The sequence below is a fragment of the Xenopus laevis genome, chromosome 7L (assembly GCF_017654675.1).
Source record: "Xenopus laevis strain J_2021 chromosome 7L, Xenopus_laevis_v10.1, whole genome shotgun sequence".
NCBI lineage: Eukaryota > Metazoa > Chordata > Amphibia > Anura > Pipidae > Xenopus > Xenopus laevis.
This window is the reverse complement of record NC_054383.1, coordinates 37,410,886-37,434,503: the sequence shown is the minus strand read 5'-3', so window position 1 is coordinate 37,434,503 and position 23,618 is coordinate 37,410,886. Positions and strand designations below refer to the sequence as shown.

General features: G+C 39.3%; 1 protein-coding gene across 1 annotated transcript in view; it reads left to right on the top strand.

The window, feature by feature from the left end:
* The first annotated feature begins 12,361 nt into the window (after window positions 1-12,361).
* LOC108696217 overlaps window positions 12,362-23,618 on the top strand; it is a 55,968-nt gene continuing 44,711 nt past the window's right edge. The window contains exons 1-3 of the mRNA XM_041568802.1: window positions 12,362-12,467; window positions 17,514-17,653; window positions 22,550-22,623. Coding sequence (XP_041424736.1) covers window positions 17,652-17,653; window positions 22,550-22,623 — 76 coding nt within the window. The 5' untranslated portion in view covers window positions 12,362-12,467; window positions 17,514-17,651. The remainder of the gene's footprint in view (window positions 12,468-17,513; window positions 17,654-22,549; window positions 22,624-23,618) is intronic.

Sequence of the window (23,618 nt, the reverse complement as noted above, 5' to 3'; positions counted from 1 at the left end):
GTTTCGTGCAATACCCCGAAGTTGTTGGAGTTTTTGGGCAAAAATCTGAGCTTTCGGGTGAAAAATCCAAAAAACCATGAAAATCGGATGAAAACTTTAAAAAAAAATTCGTGATAATTTGATTTTTTTCCTGCAAAGCAAATTTTCGGGAAAATATATTAATAAATAAGCGTAAAAAACCTAAGCGGATTTGATCGGAGTTTGTAGCAGAAAATCTTGAGATAAATTCGGACTTTGAATATGGACAACATCATAAGGGGTGCAACATAAGGTTCACCTAGGGAGTTATTTATCAAAGTATAAAGCCCTAAAATGTACCACTATTCACATTCAGCAATAGTTGCCACTCCATGCAGAATGGGGCCAGGTCCACGAAAGGCATAAATTCTGACAAACACTGGTGCAATGGTTTTCCTTGCTATTGTTTTTATGGAAACTGCTAATTTTCTGGTGATATTCTCTCACATTTAAAAAAAAAATCACAAATCTATTCCATATGCCAATGTCTGATTATTGTTCTAAAACTGTATCTACTCACCTTAACTCAGACTGTGTTTAGTCCACACAAACATGAAAGTACCAATAGGTATTTGATTAACAGAAAAATGATTTTTGTCCTTTGGTTTTTATATTAGCAAAGAATGTTGTTGTTGCCTGCTTAAAGGAACAGTACCACAAATAAAAGAAAATGTTTAAAAGTAATTAAAATGTAATGTACTGTTGCTCTGCACTGCTAAAACTGGTGTGTTTGATTCAGAAACTCTACTATAGTTTAAATAAACAAGCTGCTGTGTAGCAATGGGGCAGCCATTCAAAGCTGGAAACATAGAAAAGGCACAGGATACACAGCAGATAACGGATAAGCTCTTTAGTATACAATGGGATTCTTCCGAACTTATCTGTTATCTACCTGTGTGTCTCCTGTGCTTGAATGGCTGCCCACATGGCTACACAGCAGCTTTTCTATATAAACTATATTACACACTTTATTATATACCAAATATAACTTTTATGCTAATTAAAAGGGGAAGTAAAACTTTACATTTTCATTAATAGAAATGCCCACTACCCTAGGAACCTTTAGCAGTCCAGTCCTGGTAATTCCCTGCCAGGAAAAGTCCATTTTGGCAGCCCAAGAGTCTCAATCTCTTGTCCCCAAAGGAGTACCAGTCCTAGGTAGTGCTACCTGCCCAAATACCCTTCCCGATGGAAAGTATTTGCTACCACGTGGCAGGCAGCCTGTTTCTCCAAAATAGGAGATCGCTGGATCCTCATCCTTTCCTACCCCTTCCCTCAGGTAACACTCACCCCAAAGGAGTCACACAGACGGGTAGTCTCACACAGAGCTGACAGACATCCACAGCACAGAAAAAACACAGAAATCTTTATAGGCTCCAGACTCTCCCAGTCGAGCACATCACTTGCTTGATCCATTGGATGAACTGTAGCTCCCAGTACTGTCTATAGCATGAGCCTTTAAAGTCCAGTGTCTGGCATTAATCTTCCGGAATATCAGGGTCTAGTTATCCCTGAGCCCACACAGGGCATAGCAGTCATGTGGTGTGTCTCCATAGCCTTAGGTCTGCCACTGCAGCACCCCAGCCGACTATCACTCCATCCAAATCAAGATCCAAATCAAGATGGATGTGTGAGCAACATGGCAATCTCCTTTTATATTGGTGCACAGCAACACCAAAGAGCTCTGCCCCTGGAAACTCTAGGAGACCCCACTCTCAGCCATGAGGCTCCGACCAGAGGGGAAATTAACCCTCTGGGTCCCGACATTATCATTAATTTTAAACCCCTTTTTTATGTTAATGTTCCTTTAACATTTCAAGACCTCATTCACATGTTGTGCTGTGAAATGCAACTGTAAAAGAATATAAGAAACTTAACAAACCTATCACATAAAACATTAACAACACTGTGGTAGAGATAAATGAACTGGGAAGTAAATAATGGTTACAAATAAATAAAACATTAGAACAGCCTTAACTGGAGTATCTAGCACACATTAATACATTTATCCCTCTGAAATGAATATGTGATGTGCACAAGATTTATCTGCTTGTATCATGAGTGAAGGGGGGACCTGAACAACGTTTGGACTTCCAATTGGGCAGCAACGTGTTATGTGCAAGACAATGAGATCTCCAACTGGCACCTTCTATTTAGAGAGGAACTACATGAACAATTTCGGCGTTGTCCAACGCGCTGTGCAGAAATGCAGGCGTCATGTTAGATGCGACGGAAATAAGGTAAGCATGCAGCATCTGCATCCGACAGTCGTGTCGCGTCCGATCAAAGCTGTGACACCATCCGACAGTGCTATTACTTACCTTATTTCCGTCACATCCGACATGTACCTGCGTTTTTGCACAACGCGACGGATCACGCGGAAATTGTCTGTGGAGTCCTACCATAAATGGGAACTTTTAATTAAATGTCTGTGATGCACATGTGGGAGCAATGTCCTTCACTGGACTTCACTGGACTGTAGCACTGGTGAGTGTGTTTAAAATTGCCCCTGTTTCCACTAAAATGAAGACTTTAATATTACTGCTAAGTATAAAGGAATAAATTATACAGTGAATTATACTTATCATACCTATGAAGCAGGCCCGGACTGGCCATTTGTGAATACGGGCAAATGCCTATTGGGCGCTGCCTCTGTATGGTAATTGGGCCGCACGGACAGTGTGAGATCTCTTGTGCGCAGGGCCATTGCGCTCAGGTGAAGAGAGTCCCCACATGTGTGCAGCGCGTGCAGAAATTTAATTTAGCAGGACCCGCACTAAAATTTTCTACCACTAGAGGGCGTGCAGCAGAAGTTAGCCAGAAACTGAAGAGCTGCACAGGGAAAACATTAGCAAGTTTGCAGTGCTTTTGAAACGCCCCATTAGTTCCTGCTGATGAAGGCAGGGATGGAATTTTCTGCTGCTGTTCTGCATTTCCCCCCTTGCCCCCCCCCCCAACTGTTCAGAGAAAGGGCAGGTAAGAACAACTACTTCCTGCTACTTAAAGTGATACTGACATGAAAAAAATAAAAATACATATATATAAATAAATAATAAATAAATAATGTACATTTTGAAATCTGCACTGTGTGTGAGTTTGCTGTCTATTAATCATGTGAATGTTGCCTTCTATGTTAGAAAAAGTGTTTTTAGTTTACTTTTGAGAAATAATTCTTCATTTGCGCCTGTGTAATAACAAATTACAAGCAGTCTTGTGTCCTACAGATCTCTGTTTCAAAGCACTCCCCCACTCTTTGATGCCACATACAGCCCAGAATGATATGTGTCAACACACTGCTCCTATAGATCACAGCCTCCTTTGCTGTTAAAAAAGTTTGGAGTTCAATTTTGCAATCTGTTCTAATCTGCCATCATAAATCTAGCTTCTCAGCACGATCCCACATGGAATAGCCCAAGCTCATGCTGCTGTAAATAGTTATAGTTCAGCAGATTAATAATAGTAATATTATGGTGTGGTAAATAGATCTTTATGAAAATCCTGTTTGGAGACATTTTAATGCAGATTTATTTATCCCATTTGGGATACTTGTCATAACTGTGTTATATCATCATACTGATACAGGCCCGGATTTGTGGAAAGGCCACCTAGGCCCGGGCCTAGGGCAGCAGGATTTTAGGGGTGCGGCATGCTGCCCAAACACACCCACATAGGTTCAAAAACACTGGGGATATGCTGGAGATACAACTATTTTTTAAATTTCCCATGCGCCAATCCCCATTGCTCGAAATCTGCACGAATAAAGTGGAGCGGACAGGGGCGACGAACGGCAGTGGGCCTAGGGGTGCCCGTTATGTAAATCCAGCCCTGTACTGATACTATCACTGCACAGTTTATTTATTCACAGCAGTCTTGCCCTGCTTAATGGCAGCTGAGATTCTAGCTATTTATGTGCAGTTTTCTATGCAAGAGATCCTCTGCACTCAGCCCATTATCAATATATTAAGGACATTGAAACATTTTGAGCCTTAAGCTACTAAAAATGCCTTACCCTTTAAACAAAACAGGGATTGTTTGTCCATATATTGCAATATATTTAAGCTGAACAACTACGTCACAGTCATCCCATATCTGGCCAGTTTTCTATGCAGGACATGGCAGGCTTTGGGCATCTGTTGACAGGTTGTTATCTAATATTCCCCTGTATAATTGTCTCCAAGGAACGGATTAAATTATTGCTCCCAATAAAGACTAATTATATCTTAGTTTGGCTAAAACTACTGTTTTATTATTATAGAGAAAATGAAATCAATTTTAAACATTTGGATTGTTTGCATATAATGGAGTCTATGGGAGATGGCCTTTCCTAATTTGGAGCTTTCTGAAAAATGGGTTTCCAGATAACCAATCCAATACCTGAAGTGGGCTGCTTTAATTTTTTTTGCCAGGGCTGCTTTTTCTCCCAGTCCGGCCCTGCTATGAAGGTCAAATTACATCTATTGGAGTCGGCAGCTGGTTAATCATTGTCCAGGGCAATTCCTGGAATAATTCAAACACATTTATGATGCAGTTGTGCAAATGGGATTTTCCAGCTACACGCTCTACCTTAAAAGCTTAGGAGGTACAGTGAAGCAATATGATTCAGCAAATTCAGAAATGATTTAGATTGGAGCTTGGACATTTGACAGAAAATAGCAGAAAGAGAGTGTAACAGAAGTGACTTTATTCAGATAATGTAGCCCTTTTACTTCTCAGCTAAACGCTGAATTCCCCTTTTATAGTTTTGAATCTCGCACCAATGCGCGATTACATCATCACACCGGCGCATAAACCAGGAATCGCGCCGGCGCGCGCACCATAGGGGAACCAAACACAGAAGTGAAAGGACGCATGCGGCGTGTGTCCCGGCCGAAGGCACGGCGGACGCCCCCGCATGGCAGAGGGTACACCGCTGGACCACCAGTTTAAGCGATAATTATTAGAATTTTGTTGTCTACCTAGATGGTATAACAGATGCCGTGCATCAAATGTTGGCCTTTAATCTCTGTACCAATAGTCCATCTAAAGGCACCATAACTCTGAATGTCTGCTGCCCTTGTCTATAAGTGCAGCTTCCAATTGGGTACCACTTTCCCTTGGAACAGGACCTATATTATTCTTGACTAGTGATGGGCGAATCTGTCCCGTTTCACTTCACAGAAAAATTTGTGAAACAGTGAAAAATTTGCAAAACTGCAAAAAATGTGTGAAATGCTTGAAGTCAATGGGTGTCAAAATAATTTTCACGCGAGCGACCATTTTTATACGTGTCTATTTTGACCAAATGTATTAAAGTCCATGGCCATCCGAATAATTTTGACGCGCGCCAACTTTTATGCGTGACAATTTTTTGCCACAGCAACATTTTCGCGAAAACTTTAGAGATGGCAAAGCGCAGAAATTAGCCGCAAATCCATGCCTAGCAAATAAATTAGCCTATCGCTATTCTTGACAAATTCTCCTTTCACCTGGCTGAGTGATCCCCACTTTTTCTGACTCACTAACTGTCTAACAATAAACATTTTCAGCGCAGTGACTTAACCATCACTTTTAGAATCATCCTATAAGGGATCTTTGAACCTCGTATTCACTACTTGATTTTGCCTAGCTACACTACATCCAATAAAAATTTCCCCATTCAGCTACACATCTTTATACCTTGGGTCTCACATATATTGTAATTTCTCCTACCACACACCTGTCGTTCACCAATCCTGCAACTGGTGGTGCATTTCTTCCGTTGACCCGACCGGGTCCCTTAGCAACATATGTGTATAGAAAACGGATCCACACACACTCTGGTTAATGCAGTCGGGGAGTATCCCCTTTTATTTAGCCACCAAACATTCAACGTTTCGGGGTGGAAGACCCACCCTTCATCAGGATGAAGGGTGGGTGTTCCCCCCTGAAACGTTGAATGTTTGGTGGCTAAATAAAAGGGGATACTCTCTCATAGATTGTACATCAATTATTTTTTTATTAATTAAAGTCGCTCCTTCAATTGTTTGGCAATACATGTGATATGAATTATAGGGACTAAAGAAGTTACCAATAAAAGCTTCATAAATTGTTACATTTCAGGATTCGTTGGTATGTAAAACATAACCTTATGGCTCCCTTAGAATTTATTTTATTTGGTTCATGTACTGAGATTAGAGTACAACCATTGCAGATTGTGTTTAAAAATAAAAAAAAAATTCCAATGAAACCACACTACTAGTACAGAGCACAATATTAACTAACAATAATAGACTTTAAAGACATTGAGAAACCTGCACACTGTCCTTTTTACTTTTTCTGCCTTTTCTTGTCTGTGATATTATGTAGTGATTCTTAGATTAAATCTTCAAGGGAGACAAAAGATACAAAAATACAACAGATAGTGTAACGGCCCCCATACATGGGCAGATAAAAGCAGCTTATTGGCCTGTGTGTGGGACCATCAGACGGACTTCCCCGATCGATATCTGGCCAAAAGTTGCCCAGATCTCGATTGGGCAGGTTGAAAAATCCCGTCGGCGGCACATCTGTGTGTATGTGCTCCTATGATCCAACTGCCCCCGACCGCGTATCGGATCTATTATAAACCCATCATTGGGCCCTAGGGCCCACGATCAGATCAGCCCGATATCGCCCACTTCACCTTTTATGAATTGATTTACAGCATTTAGCATTATCTCCCTGTCGCCTCCCAACGCCTTCTCATAATCTTATTATGCTCCTCTCCCAGCACAGCTTGTCGGCTTCTTAATGTATTACTTTTCTGTTGCTCCATTCTCTTGAACTTTCACCGTATTTCTCTCTCCCACCTGCTCCTCCTTACTCCAGCGTCCTTGTTAAATTGGTAAGCGCACAAATAATAAAATAATTCTGAAAGGAAGATACAGGCTGTAAATCAATTCATGAAAGGTGAGCACAATCTGAATAGGATATAGGATTGCAACATTTCATCACAGTGTTACACTATTGGTTGTCTTTTTGTATCTTTTGTCTCCCTTTAAGATTTCACATAAGAACACTACGTAACATCGCAAACAAGAAAAGGCAGAGGAAGTAAAAAGGACAGTGCTCGGGTTTCTCAATGTTTAAAACTTTTATATGTAAATGTAGTAAGCAGGGCCGGAACTAGGGGTAGGCAGAAGAGGCAGTTGCCTAGGGCGCAACGATTGGGGGGCACTGGAGAGCTACCTCTGCTACCTACCCCTAGCCCGGACCTGGCACTGGACTTGTGCCGGTGAATGGTGCTGGGCCTGGAACGCATGCCCACAGGAACGCTGCTGCATGCATGCGCACAAGAAACAACAGCTCTTGAAAGTGTCTGTGTGGGTGGCTCTGAAAATAGCCTTTAGGTGCGAGTGGATTGGTAGCGGGGAGAGGAGCAGATTTAGCCATCAAAGCTGTAGAGAGTGAGGCCCTGGCATACAAGACATCTGCACAAGTACGCTGCTGACGCGGATGCGCGAGATATAGAGATGGGGGGCGACATAGGAGGTACGGCCGGTAAGGCCCGCCTCTGGTGGTAAGAGCTGTGGTCTTTCCATTTTAACACGCAGCACTACTGTTACATGGTGAATTATCTCCAATTGCAATTAGCGCAGTTCCAACTTTTGTATCTAATAATAGACTTTTGATTCTGCAGCATTAACTGAAGAATATACTGTAAAGGACACAGTGCAAAAAGTGTGTAAGGAAACTGTCTCCACTATTTTTATCAGTGTTGCCAGGTAGACACCAATAAGCACTCTTTATGAAAATCTTTATGAGAATAATAATTCTCTTGTAGCAGAATAAGGATTTGTTAAAATCAGGCAAATCATCTACTCTTAGTATACTTTGAAATAAGGAAGTAATAATGCGCTATAAATAAAAAAAATTAAATAGTAACTTAGGTTGAAAAAAGACACACTTCCATCAAGTTCAACCTTTTAACTTTTTTTAACCTACCTAACTGCCAGTTGATATAGAGGAAGGCAAAAAAAAACATCTAAAGCCTCTCCAATTCCTGACTCCGAAATGGCAATTGGACTAGTCCCTGGATCAACTTGTAATATGAGCTATCTTCCATGACCCTGTATTCCTTCACTTGCTAAAAAGCCATCTAACCCCTTCTTAAAGCTATCTAATGTATCAGCCAGTACCACTGATTCAGGGAGAGAATTCCACATCTTCACAGCTCTCACTGTAAAAAAAAACCCCTTCGGAATATTTAGGCGGAACCTCTATTCTTCTAATAGGAATCAGGCCCGGATTTGTGGTGAGGCCACAAAGGACCGGGGCCTACAATTTTAGGGGCGCTCAGCCACATCGATGCACCTCACCGGGAGCAGAGCTGGGAGTAGAAGGATTATTTCATCCTTTGGCCTAGGGGCAGCCCAAAAAGAAATCCGGCCCTGATCAGAATGTCAGCTGGAAAGACCCACTGCTAAATAAAGCATTAGATAAAGCATTAGAGAGATTATTGTGATCCCCTTATATATTTATACATAGTTATTATATCACCCCTTAATCGCCTTTGCTCCCCCAATTTAGCCAGTCTTTCTTCATAGCTAAGATTTTCAATACCTTTTACCAGCTTAGTTGCCCTTCTCTGTACCCTCTCTAATACAATAATGTCCTGTTTGAGTGATGGAAACCAAAACTGTACGGCATATTCTAGATGGGGCCTTACCAGTGCTCTATACAGTGGAAGAATGACCGGAAGAATGACCCTCCCCACTTGCCTAGTTTAAAATCTCCTCCAACCATCTAGCCATCTTCTCCCCCAAAAGCATCATCTTTGAGGTGCAGCCCATCCCTGGCAAAGAGCCTGTAACCAACTGAGAAATCAGCCCAGTTCTCCAAAAACCCAAACTCTCCTCCCTACACCAATCTCTCAGTCACGCATTAATCTCCTAAACTCCCGCTGTCTTCTTAGCGTTGCTAGTGGCACAGGTAATATCTCTGAGAAAATGACCTTGGAAGTCCTCGCCCTCAACTTTACACCTAGTTTTTAAAATTGTTCTTGAGGACTTCACCACCTCCTCTAACTTTGTGATTGGTACAAAGACCGTTGGGTCTTCCCCAGCCCCTCACAAAAATCTGTCCACTCGTTCCACCACATGCCAAACCCTAGCAACAGGCAAGCAGCAGACTGTTCAGCATGAAGGGTCCTTACAATTACCCTATCCACCTTTTTAATAATTGAATCCCCTATAACTAGAACCTGACTTTCCTTCCTTGCACTCCCCCCCACCAGCCTTATTCAAACCTCTGCCTGCAGGGTGCTCTGAGAGTCAGTCTGCTCCATACACACCAGTTCAGAGCTTTCCTCCCCAGCATCTTCAACCAAAATGGCTGTTTTGGACAAGCTGTGGACCAGCCCTCCTCCCCTTCTGTCCCCTACTTCCCCTCCTGACTGTCACAATCCTTCCTCCCTTATTAACCTCCACTGCCCTGTTCCTCCCCCCACTCCGCTTGCCCCTGCCAGTGATTGCTCTGTGAGCCTCCTTTCTTCCCCCACGTTTGCCGCTGCCCTCAGTGCTGCAAGTTCCCCCCTTAGAGTCTGCACTGCAGTTCAGATTCCAAGATGAATAGCTTTAAACATTAACACACCTGGTTACTGGTAGAAGACAATTGGAAATACCATAAATCTCCATCATTCTGAATCAATAAGGGGAAGAGAAAGATTCATAGAATTAATTTACTAGACATTTTGCAGTTTTTCTCTGCTACTACATTATATGAACTATTCTCTAAGCAAATCAGCAAAAAGGGCCTAGTAAAGGGTCTCCATATTGATAACATATATATGTATGTAGCACTATAGTAAACTGCTTTATGTGAAGACAGTTTTAGCTACTTTTCTTTGTGGGCTGGGACCACAGATGAGCTCTCTTTCTCAGGGGTAAGCCCTCGCTGCGGGGTGGAGGCAGGGTGTAGTGTAACTGTAACTGTGTGCAATGCACAAGAGATTGGGCGCCAGTAGTTTTATTTGCTTAAACAATAAACGGAGTTTATTAACCAAAACCAAAGTTCACCATGGAGCATGAAACATAGAGTAAAACAGAGATCAATCAAGGTTACACAATATACTCACTGTGTGAATATAGAACAACTCTCTGAAGAGTAAGAAGTACATGTAGAGAACAATGCAGCTTGTTGGAAGGTATTTCCCCAATCTTCAGGATTACCTTAAGTGGAACTCAGAAACTCTTACTTCCCTGAGTTTAACACTTAGGCCCTACTATGGGGTCAGTAATACCCGGGATCTTAATCCCTCTAATGTTCTCGGCGGAGCTTTGAGCTGCTCAACTAAATACCCTATCTATCACTCCTAGAGTGATCTATTAAAGGGTATAACTATCACTTCACTAAACTCAGGATGAGTTCCACCACCCTAACCTCTGTGGCCTAACAGAGGAAAGGTTCAGCAGCAATGGCCTCTACCTCATGGCTTTCAAGCCCTTTTATATTATACCACAGTGCCATCTAGCATCCACTGTGAGAACTGCAGGGATGACATAAGCACAAGGTCCCCATAAGGACCCACTGAGGTGTCCATATTACTAGGGATTTGCCTGTCTGTAAAGTGTAAGGGTGTCTAAGATTTTCACATCCCTACATATATATATATATATATATATTGCTATTCTTTTTTATCATAACTGGAAAATAATTGAGGGCTTTCTGTTTAAATATAATTTCCTAACTGGCTTTTGCATTATGTAACAATATTTGCAGTTGCCACATACCTGTTTGCAAAGGCAAGATCTGATAATAGCAGCATTCAGAGCTGTAGCACATTAGCACAGCTACAAAAAACCCTTTTATTAGGGAAAGTTATTGGGGTGCTACGTGTAACCATCCCCCTGGTGCCAAGGTGGTACATCACAATATTTCTGACTTACAGGTCCTGAGTCCCCTTTGCAAGGTGAAAGGCTACAGGGAATTCTTCTTCGGCAGTGCCTTCACCAAATGGGATCCGAGAATACACCTGCGGGTGGCTCCATTAGGAATAACATGCAACACACACTTTGCTTTTAGAAAAACAACAACTTTATATAAAGAAAGTGTAATTTAAAGGGTAAGTAAAAACACATTTACATCACACAATATATCCCACTCCCCAGGGAACCTGTGGCAGTCCATTTCCTGGCCCTCCATGCCAGGCAAAGTCCCGCACTACTCATTTGCAGATTAAAGTCTCAGTCCCTTATCCCAAATGAGTACAATAGGTCCCAAGTAGCACTAGCAGCCCAAATACCTCTCCCTCCAGATTTAGTATTGGCTCCCTCGTGGCAGGCATAAACAAAGCCTGGGTCACTAATGGAATATTGCTGGATCCTCTCTTTTTCCACCCTCCCCTGGCATCACTCACCCTGAGGATTCACTCAGATGGGCAGGCTCACCTAGAGCTGCAGCAGGCATCCAGAGCAATGAATCCATTCCATGAACATATGCAGCATGTGTTATCCTTCAGACATAGCTCCCAGCACTGTCTATAGTGCCAGCACACTGTTGGTGAATCCATAGCTGAACTGTAGCTCCCAGCACTGCATATAGCATGAGTATTTCACATTCAGTTGGGAAAATCGGAAGCTTCCGACCCTCTTGATCAAGCTCCCAGGCATGGGGTCACCACCCCAGCCGCAGAGGCCTTACTGTTTCTACATAGTGGAGTGTTGTAGGGGGTGAGAGACCTGTGTATTTTTGGTGTAGGGCCTCCATCATTTGGCTTCTCTGAATATACTACTCTAGTACTACTAAAATAATGTATATGTATGGGACCTATTATACAGATTGCTCAGGACTTGGTTTTTTCCAAATAAGGGATTTTTCTGTAATTTTGATCTATATACCTTAAGTCTACTAGAAAATAATTTAAACATTAAATAAGGCTGATTCTACTTCCAATATCCTGGTTTGGTACAAGGTACTATTTTATTAATACAGAGAAAAATGAAATAATTTTTTTAAATTTTTATTTTTTTTGGATAAAATGGAGTCACTGGGAAACATCCTTCCCATAATTCTGAGCTTTCTGGAAAATCGGTTTCCAGATAACAGATCCCTTACCTGCACCAACACAATATTATGCAAAAATGATAAGCCTCACAGAAGGCACACTCCTATCACTGGGAAAAATGTCTGGCTTTTATCTCTCCTTTGTGAACAGTATATACAAAGTATACGGTGCTCGAAATCCAGTGGCCAACATTATTTAGATGGTGACCATTAAGCACTTGTCAGCTCAGTTCTCTTACAGCAGGAAACTAAGCAGGAGAAAATGATCAGGCAGATTGCCCATCAGTTGTTAGTCATCGCGTTCTTAGGACAGTGTGCATGGAATCTGACTTTACAAGAAGGAAGTAAAAATGTACTATTAAAGTAAAAACATATTCATACCTTTGAACCTCAACAGGTATTAGACGGGAACTAACACTGGATAAACAGCAAAATACAGACATGTAAAGGTAAGGTTATATCTCCATTCTCATTCTAATACAAAATAAATAGCAGTACCATATGTGTATAGAGTTGTTGGGTGATTTGTAATTAATGACTGCTGCTTCTGACTTCAGATGAACAGATTCAAAATGAAATGTGACTCAGCAAAGTGTAAATGTAAAGCAGAAGTGGAGATTGGAGATACAGAGATAATATAAGTGGATAACATTCTACTTTTAATATATTCATATATATATATATATATATATATATATATATATATATATATATATATATATATATAAACATGTTAGTATATTTGAGAATATAATTGCATTAATTACTCATATATTAATGGCCATTTGACTTCTTTAATCATTTGTTTCATGGTGAAATGAATCTAATCATTTGTTAAAGTCATTTAGTTATTTTTTTCATCTGAGGGACATTTTTACTAAAAGTCAAATTTTCCCCTCTCAAATTCTTGTAAATTGAGGGGGTTATATAGTAAACCTTGATTTTTTTTCTGGTCAAGGTTTTTTGAGCACAAACTGAATTTTTTTGTGGGAAAAAAACTCAAATTTTTCGAGATTTATTATACCCCAAAGCTTCAAAAAATCTGAATCCAAAAATCCGCCATCTCGAACACGTCGAGGTCATGTATAAGTCAATGGGAGATGCCCCTTTTACAATTTGAAGACATCATTATCTGTGATGGGTTGTGTCCAATAATCGGAAAAATCAGGGTTTTTGGGTGATACCTGAAAAAATGTAGGAATTCAGGCATCAAATCTGAAAAATTCGTACAATTTGGAGTTTGCTCGATTTTATAAAGTTTTTTCCCAACGTTTAGTAAATAAACCCCAAAAAATTGACGCCCATGGACTTCAATATGTTACTTAATATTTCGATGTTTCTGTAATTTTTTCACCAGTTTTCGAATTTTTCGGCAAAGCGAAACGGGACAGCTTCACTAATCACTACTCAGCACCACTGTGACACTGTGTACAGAATGGTGATAAATGGAGAACAAGAACTAGGAAGGGCACTATCTTGTTTTTCCAGTTTATGATATTCTAGCAGTTTTCATTTTAACAAAAGCTGGAAAGCACCTCTACATTGAACATCACATAATATTGATATATACATTTCTGTACAATAATATTTACGAGGGGGCGGGGCGAGATGCACCAAGGGAGACGGAGGGAGGGACGCACACAGGGAGGGAGGCGACACACGCAGGGAGGAAGACGGAAGGAGGGCACATAGGGAGGGAGGAAGGAAGATGGAGGGAGGAAACATGGGGAGGTGGGACCGGTTTCAAAATGTTCTGGCACGCTGCGCGCCAGACCTATGGGGGGCCCACTAGTTGACTCTTTGCCCAGGGCCCACCAAGGCCTTAAAATGGCCCTGCCTATATCCTACAGACCCCCAATTCGGGCCCAGGAGGGCTTATATTGATCATTTCTAGGCAGGGCTGCCATCAGCTGGTACTTGGCCGTGGTCTAATATGAGGGCAAAATGTCACAAAAGGGGCTTCCTGATAAAGGACATAGTGTGGAGAGATCAAGTTAGAATTTGGGTTTATTGGGATGTGAGTAGAAAGGTGCACGGTGTCTCTGACACAAGCCATGCTTACATTTCAGATTGGGTGCACTGAAAGCCTAGGGTAAAGGAGTTGGGGTCACATTATAAGACTAATATTATCCCTACCAGTGGCATCACTAGATATTACTGGGCCCCACAGCAAATTATTTTTCAGGCCCCCAAAATGTCTAGAAGTTGACTTGTTTTACCAATATCTATTGAAATTGTATATGAATTAGGGCCTCATGGGGCCCCTATACTTCCTGCCCCCCCCTGCAGCCACAGGGTCTGCTTCCTCTGTAGTTATGCCCCTGATCCCTACTGATCCTTCCCATACAATTAAAACCTGTAATTGACTCCTCCCCTATTAGGCCTGTGAAGTAGGACCGTTTGTACCCTGAAAATCGGATTTACTGTTATGGATAAAAGAATAATGCTTACTAAAGAAAACGCCTACCTTTGTTCATTTATAGGGCAGCTATACAAGGAATCAACAGTGAATCAAAGATTTTGCAAACATATCAGCTCCAAGTATTAATAAAGCAGTGTCCCATGGAAGGGTTCACTGCTCTATTAAATGCTACGAGAAGGCTTTCAAATTTGGGGAAACATGGGATGAGATCTACTGAAATGCCTGTTGTCCCTGGCTGTATATTTAGAGATCCATTGCATTGAATGACGGCTCTGGTCTCTGTACAGTTTCTGGATCTTGAAAAGCTTCTACATCAGACCACCAATGCCCTTGCTCATTCAATCAATTGCTGGTGCAGTGGTATATTCAAATAAACTTTATCTTTTCACCTCAAGTAGTCTCCGGTTGTTGAAGTTCCACAACACGGTTTATCACGTGAAAACTCTAAAATTCGGAATACATTTTTACTCCTCAAATTGAATCCATGAGTTTTCCTGTGATAAACTATGAGATATCTTTTTCTCACTTAATTGAATATGGCCCAATGTATGGAAGCTAGTAGAAAAATAACATTTTCCGTTAGCTTGATCCCTTGACTTAAAGGTATTGTTCACCTTTAAATTAACCTTTAGCATGATGTAGATGTGCTATTCTGAGTTTTCATTTTTTTTATTTCCGGTTTTTGAGTTATTTCGCTTTTTATTCAGCAGCACTCCAGTTTGCCCTTTCAGCAATCTGGTTGCTAGAATCCAAATTATCATAGTAACCATGCATTGATTTGAATAAGGGAATGGATTAAGAATAGGAGAGGCCTAAATAGAAAGATGAGTAATACAAAGTAGCAATAACTGTATATTTGTAGCCTTACAGAACATTTGTTTTTAGATGGGTCAGTGACCCCCATTTTAAAGTTAGAAAAGAAAAAAGCAAATAATTAAAAAACAAATTGAAAAGTTTCTTAGAACTAGTCATTGTATACCATACTAAAAGTTAACGTAAATGTGAACCACCCATTTAGAAGGATTGTACACCTTCAAATTAATATTTAGTATGTTGTAGAGAGTGTTATTCAGAGAGAATTTAAAATTGGTCTAAATTTTTTATTACTTGTGTAATAAATTATTATTATTTTTTAGCAGCTCTCCAGTTTGGCATTTTAGCAGCTATCTAGATGCTAGGGTCCAAATTAACCTAGCAACCATGCATTGAATAAGATTTGAATAAGAAACTTTTATGTAAATAGAAGAGGGCCTGAATAGCAAGCTGAGATATAAAGAGTAACAGTAACATAGAGCAGAGTGTCATAGAGCAATCGTTTTTTTGACTGCCATGTTCATTGGCCCCAGTTGAAAGCTGTAAAGAGTGAAAAAAAGAAAGGAAATAATTTGAAAAAGTTGCTAATTAAAAAGGTGCTTAGAATTGGCCAATTTATAACATACTAAGGGGCCGATTCTCTAAGGGTCGAATATTGAGGGTTAATTAACCCTCGATATTCGACTAGGAACTAAAATCCTTCGACTTCGAATATCGAAGTCGAAGGATTTAGCGCAGATAGTACGATCGAACGATCGAAGGATTATTCCTTCGATCGAACGATTAAATCCGCCGAATCGAACAATTCGAAGGATTTAAGTCCAACGATCGAAGGAATATCCTTCGATCAAAAAAAGTTAACCAAGCCTATGGGGACCTTCCCCATAGGCTAACATTGACTTCGGTAGCTTTTAGATGCCGAACTAGGGGGTCGAAGTTTTTTTTAAAGAGACAGTACTTCGACTATCGAATGGTCGAATAGTCGAATGATTGTTACTTCGAATCCTTCGATTCAAAGTCGTAGTTGAAGGTCGAAGTAGCCCATTCGATGGTCGAAGTAGCCCAAAAAAAACTTTGAAATTCGAAGTTTTTTTACTTCGAATCCTTCACTCGAAGTTAGTGAATCGGCCCCTAAGAGTTAATTCAAAGGTGAACCACAATGTCACAAAATAGTGCCATTACTGTGAAGCTATTTATTATGAGTAATGATGAGTGAAACTGTCTGATTTTGCTTCAGTGAAAAATTCACAGAAATTAGGGATGCACCAAATCCACTATTTTGGATTCGGCCGAACCCCTGAATCCTTCGTGAAAGATTCGGCCGAAAACCGAACCTAATCTGAACCCTTATTTGCATATGTAAATTAGGGGTGGGAAGGTGAAAACAGTTTTTACTTCCTTGTTTTCTGACAAAAAGTCACGCAATTTCTCTCTCCGCCCCTAATTTGCATATGCAAATTTGGATTCGGATTCGGTTCGGCTGGGCAGAAGGATCCGGCCGAATCCGAATCCTGCTGAAAAAGGCAAAATCCTGGCCGAATCCCGAACCAAATCCTGGATTCGGTGCATCCCTAACAGAAATACCAAATTTTGTTGGAGTACATTGAAGTAAATGAAAAGGCGATTACATTTCAGTTAAAGGGGAACTATTGTGAAAATGAAAATGTAATATAAGCTTCAGCATACTGAAGTAAGAAACTTTATAAATACGATCAATTAAAAATTCTGTACCATTTCTGAAATAATCAAGTTTATCTTCACTATCCCTCTCTCAGCATCTGTTTCTCTTCAGACTGTCTTCATTCAGGAGTTGGATGTCAGATAATCATTGACAGTTAGACCCAATATATCTTATAGGGGGGCTCCCAATTCTCATCCCGCCTCCACCCTCCCGTGTCCCGCCCCACCGAGATTATGGCCACTCCCACCTGATTTGCGCCCCCTTCCTTGCTGCAGGAAAAAATTGGCTAGGGAGGAGGGATTTTTTAATTAGCTATAGAGGAAGCAGACACCACAGTCCAGACGGACCCCCCTGTTCCCTGAGCCCCCCTGCAACTGCGGGGTCTGCCTCCTCTATAGTTAAGCCACTGGCTGCTGGTGGAATTGTAAATGTTGCCACTGTAACAAGAGGATTAGTGAGACTTACTCCCTTCAGTCAATTCATTTCTAGGAAAGAGAGCTCAGAAACAGAAATCAACGTAAAAACCCTATACAGATATTGGAATTTCCTAGGTATTGATTTTCAGGTTTTTCTGCTTAGGTATACACGTGACATTTCAGTAAGGAAGTAAAATACCTCTCAAGATCAGCAAGCTCCAAAAGTGGTACATAAACAGTAAACACCGGATAATAGGTCTACAATACGCTGCCTCTTCAATGTGAAAGCCTGTCTTCATAAATGTAAGTAGTTTTGTTTAATAATAGCTTAAAGGGAATGTCAATCAACCCACAATTTTGCCTAATTAAAGAAAACGTAACTCTAATCAACTTTGCAATTTACATTCATTGCATATTTTCTATGGTTTTTAACTTATTTGTATTCAATCAGCGTGACTGACTGCTATTGAAAGCAGTGTTTGTCTGTCACTTTCTAGTCTCTGTCCTGATATCTCAAACTGTTGATACAATGTAAGACATACTGTATCAGTTGATTAACAGACCTGTCTTCGCTGGGGAACTGACTTTTGCAACATTGTTTGAAAAGCAACAAGCAGAAGTTAAAGGGGTTGTTCACCTTTAAATCAACATTTAGGGGCAGCTTTACTAAGGTTAGAGTGAATTTTTGAAGTACAAAAAGTTCGAATTTCCAAGTAATTTTTTGAATACTTCGACCATTGAATAGGATACTACGACTTAGAATTTACTTCAACTACAATTCGAAGTAAAAATCATTCGACCATTCGATAATCGAAGTACTGTCTCTTTAAAAAAACTTTGACTTCAATACTTCGTCAACTTAAACCTGCCAAAGTGCTATGTTAGCCTATGGGGACCTTCCAGAGCAAGTTTATAATTTTCGAAGGAAAATCTTACGATCGTAAGATAAAATCATTCGAATTGTACGATTCGAAGTATGATCGGAATACGATCGTACAATGATTAAAATCCTCCGACTTCGAATTCAAATGTCGGAGGATTCTATTCGATATTTTCCACTTCGAAATTCGACCCTTGATAAATCTGCCCCTTAATATGATGCAGAGAGTGATATTCTGAGACAATTTGCAATTGTAAAAGGACAATATTTACTTAAAAAAACATATTCCAGTTTGGTAAGAATCTTAAATATGCCACTTAATTTGATATAAACGCTCTGTTGCTCAAGTATTCATTTTGGGGGTATAGTTTTCCTTTAATTAATAAAAAGTAGTAGTAAAAATAAATTTGTAGCCTCACAGAGCATTTGTTTTTTTAGATGGGGTCAGTGACCCCATTTGAAAGCGGGAAACTGTCATTTGAATAAGGCAAATTATTAAAAAACAGTAAAAAAGAAAAATGAAGATCAATTGAAAAGTTAGAATTTGCCATTTTTTTAACATACTAAAAGTTAACTTAAAGGTGAACCACTCCTTTAAGCAAATGCTGCAAATAGCAATTGTTTTTACAAACTTTAAATTATTATTTGGAATTATGTTTTATTTTATCATGCCACTTCTTGGGGGGTTGACTTGCTCTTTAAGACTTTATCTGCTTTGACTTTTTAAGAACTTAGTGAAATGAGTAGAAGTTATCATCATTAGCTGCAATGGCATTTATGAAATAAGATATATAAATGGTTAAAGTGGAGATGAGTTGTGCTTTTGTTACAAACGGAGCAAACCTTGTTTCACATCACTAGGATTACAGAGAGTTCAATGGAATACCATGAAGCAACACGGAGCAATGCAATGACTGAAAGACTAGATAATATTTCCCCTTTGACTTTTTTTCCCTTTTCCGTGACCATAAAATATTGTTTGGACTTTTACTGTTCTTGATCAATACTGGTAATTACTGTAATCATGATGCTGACATACAATGAGTCAGATTCCAGTAGTCGAGAAATTACAATTACCCTTTCATTCAGAATAATCGGTATCGCACATATTTCAACATTTTCTTTAATTTTATTTACTTTCAAAAGCCAAGAGCTGAATTGAGAATGGAACAGGGATGACTGTTTTTATATTCTGATTTCTTATTTATTACTTATCGCCTGCTGAATTTCTGTATTGATCTTATAGGAGCATGCTTTAAACCTTGGTCCCTGCTGTAACACTCCACCCATGAATGGAATGGTTTATACAGCTTTTGAACAGCAAGAAAACAAAAGAAAAACAAACTTGAGTACTATTACAAACTTGGCGTGGGGGATGGGCATACAAAGAAGTGTATTTATATACTGAATAAAGTGCCCCCTCTTGTAAAATATAAGGATATTATAAGTTACAGAGGAGTTCCATGGCATTACTACAGGTCATGGAACTCCGAGGGGCAGGCCCGGATTTGTGTAAAGGCCACCAAGGCCCGGGCCTAGGGCGGCAGGAATTTAGGGGGCGGTATGCTGCCCAACCACACCTACATTGGTTCTTAATAGTGGGAATGAGCAGAAGATAAAATAGTTTTTTTTTTTTTAATTTGACAAGTTTTATTGATTAACATAGCATTACCATAGCATTTGAGTGGGTTTTCGCAACATGCGGCACCCTATTCTCAATATTGGCATATAAACATAGCATTATTGTGTAATGGAACATAGAGATAGAAAAAGAAAAAAAGAAAACAAAAATAAAAGTAAAATATTACCTGGTATTAACAGAACAGGGTTAATATGGCGTTGGGGTATTATTTACCATCTTACCATGGTGGTTACTTATAAGTGAAATTGTTAAGTATATTTTAAACCTGTGATTAAATAGTTTTTTAAATTTCCAGTGCACCAATCCCCGTGCTCCAGTCCAAATTATGAAAATGTGTGTGAATAAAAGGGAGGGGACAGGGCGATGAACGTTCGCGGGCCTAGGGATGTCTGCTATGTAGATCCAGACCTGCCGAGGTGACTTATAATATCCACATATTTTGCAACAGGGGGTACATTATTTATTATAAATGTTTTATATACTTCATATATATATATATATATATATATATATATATTTTTTTTTTTTATATATATATATATATAAAATATATAATACATTTAGAATCCCAACGGATTTGAGGAAACTTTATGCATTGAATTTTACCCCAGCATTCAATAAAGTGTTTTCGCTTTGTCAGAAATGGAAAAATGCTCCACTAAATCTAAAAGGGAAAATAGCATTTTTTAAAATGCTAATTTTTCCCAAAATAATCTACCTTTTATTACATTTACCACTCCTAATAAAGCACTCAGATATCAAAAAGCTTGATTCCTCGCTGACTAACTTTATCTGGGGGAATAAGAAACCTAAAATTTCCCTTTCCAAATTACGTTGCCCCTACGATTTGGGGGGGGGGTTAGCAGTTCCGAACTTCAGGGTATTTAATCTAGCTTCTATAACCCGTTATCTAGTCGAATGGGTGTCAGGTGGAGATAGATATATAAACCCTAAATTAGAAATAACTCAAGAAAATCATTCCAATATAGTGAATATTCTTCATTACAAATGGAGTGAGATTCCTTCAGATTTCAAAAAAGACCCTCTATTCAGAGACTCGCTATTCACGTGGAAATTTCTCTTCTCAAGTCATGGCTTTAATCATATGCAAACCCCATTTATGCCTTTAGAACTTCTTTGGAAAAAATCAAGATCGGGATATCCTTGGTTCCTCCCATTCAGAAGGAAATATCCACCTTTTATGATCAAAGATGTAGTGGACCCCACAAATGGCAATTTAATTAGTTGGAGTGATTTTAAGAGTCAAAATAACCTGAAGTCATGTGATCACTTCATTTACATGTTTATTAAGAGTGGTTTGCTGAGATTTCCAAATAGAGAGTCACTTGACCTCCAGAAACACTGGCTAGCCGACTCAATAAATAAATTTATAGAGAAATTCTATCCATTGAACATGCATTTTATTTCTCAAAAACTATGGCCATCATCAGGTAAACAAAATCACCCTCTTGCTAAAGTGGCGGATAAATGGTCGGGTTATTTACAAACAGAAATCTCACCAAACCAACTTTCTCAATCCATTTGTAAGTATAATTTGAACTTTACATCTGAAAATTGGAGAGTTCAACATTTTAAAATGGTCCATTTGGGGTATGGGAAAATGTTCAAAAAGTTTTCAGGTTCATGCTCCCAATCCTTTTGTCCTAAATGTACTCAATTAAATGTTGACTTGTTTCATTACTTGTGGAGCTGCCCTGAAATCCATAAAGTCTGGCTCGCCCTAGAAAAGTTTCTGAACCACAAACTTAACCTCCATATCAAATTAAACCCAGTTTGGGCATTACTACACCTGAATTATCCTGATTCATCTTTGAAGCCACAACCAAAATCTTTATTCAATAATCTTAACAACGTTATTACATTGTTGACAGCAGCTACAAAGAAATTGTTATTCTTAAACTGGTTACCTGTATCTACACCTACGATAAAGGATATCTTGTCCTTCTTAAATCACTTATGCTGGCAAGAAGCGATAAGGATTAAGATTGCTGACCCTCACCTTAAACAAGATTTCATTAATAATTGGTCGTTATATTGGGACTTTTTTGACTCTACTAACAAACTCCATTCACTTGGACTGCTACATTTATAATTGTAGATTGTAACTCATTTTAAAATGTTTATTTACATTTGTGATGTGTTTGTAGTCACTTATATGTTCCAGCATATCCTTAATTTTATCTTTCTTGTTCAACTTTCAAGATTAGCTGAGCATTATTAGGTTTATATGTTTTGTTTTACTTTTGTTTTCTTACTTAGTTCTAATAACAGCTTAGGTGTATTCTCCATCATCAAATTCTTCTAGGACACCTAACTCTCTAAGCTGTATAAGTTTGTGTTATAGTCCTTCAATGGACAAATGTTATATCTTGCTTGTTTTTGTAAAACCCAATAAAACTTTAATAAAATAAAAAATCTTTACAGATTTACAGTTGGCTGCCCTGACCTTCATAGTGCTCTTAGAGCAAATTGACATTAGTTAGTCCTGACCATGATCTAATTTTGTATTCACATACTGTGAGGCCACACTCACTGCAATTCTGGCAAAGCCTGGGTGGGGTCAAGTACAAAACTGAAAATGAAAAAATATACTGTATAATACCATGATTTTATTTAGTTAATTTTATTAATTTTAGACTTATATATTTTACAATAGGGCGGAAAGTATATATGATGATATCGGCAATAACTACTCAAAGAGATGTGAGAGATGTGGGAAAGGCTATTTTGGTAAGTACAAATATTGCTGATAGGGTTTATAATGATTCTCTATCTGTAACCTGCATTATTGTGTGATTGTAATGTGTCCATACTGCACACTTTATTCATATAGGGAGGAGGGAGGAGTTCCCAAAACTTTACAGAGATCCCAAAGATGGGGTCAATAAAAAATGTGGCACAGTCTGTCAAGAGAAAACAAAAAAACATTGGATGTAAATGTTTTTGCACTTTTCACCAGCCCCACAGTTGATGCCTGAAGAGTCATTCCTTCCTGTTAATACAGTGCTACCTGCTTGTGACATGTATTTACTGTATGTATTTATAAGAAGCATGTGAGAGGCATGTGGATGCCTCATGTGAACACTAGGGAGCGCTATGGGATGCCTTGCACATGTCTGCTTCTCATATTAATCCAGTGAAGGCGCAGAAAGCAGAGTGCAAGAACTATTACCCCAGCCGCAGCAGGTAAATTCAGCCCCTCAGAACACTAATCTATATTTTTATTCACCCCTTTCACCCTTTGAAGAATGTAATACAGGTATGTAATATATGATACAGAAAAACCATTATCGAGTTAGCTCTGAAATATGTAAATGTCATTGTTTTATTAAAGGAGGGTCATTTTTTTATAGAAAGACCCAAACCTATAAGTAGGGTTGCCACCTGTCCGTTTTTTTTAAAGGGCAGTCCGGGTCAAAACTGCCCGGTTTTCCAAATTAGGAGAACTAGGCAGAATTTCCTACGATTGACGTGGCGATAGGCCAATTACTGACTGCCAGGTCATAGCTCCGCCCTTGACATCATGACCCGTCCCCATTACGTTGAGCCTCTGCCCCCTGCCCGGAGTTCCACGAGACAGAAGGTTGCAACACTACCTACTGTATTTGTGATTTGGAATTGGACTTCATTACTCAAAAAAAGAAATCTGCCCATTCTTAATTAGCCAGACATTATTCAAAAAATAAATAAATAAATATATATATATATATATATATATATATATA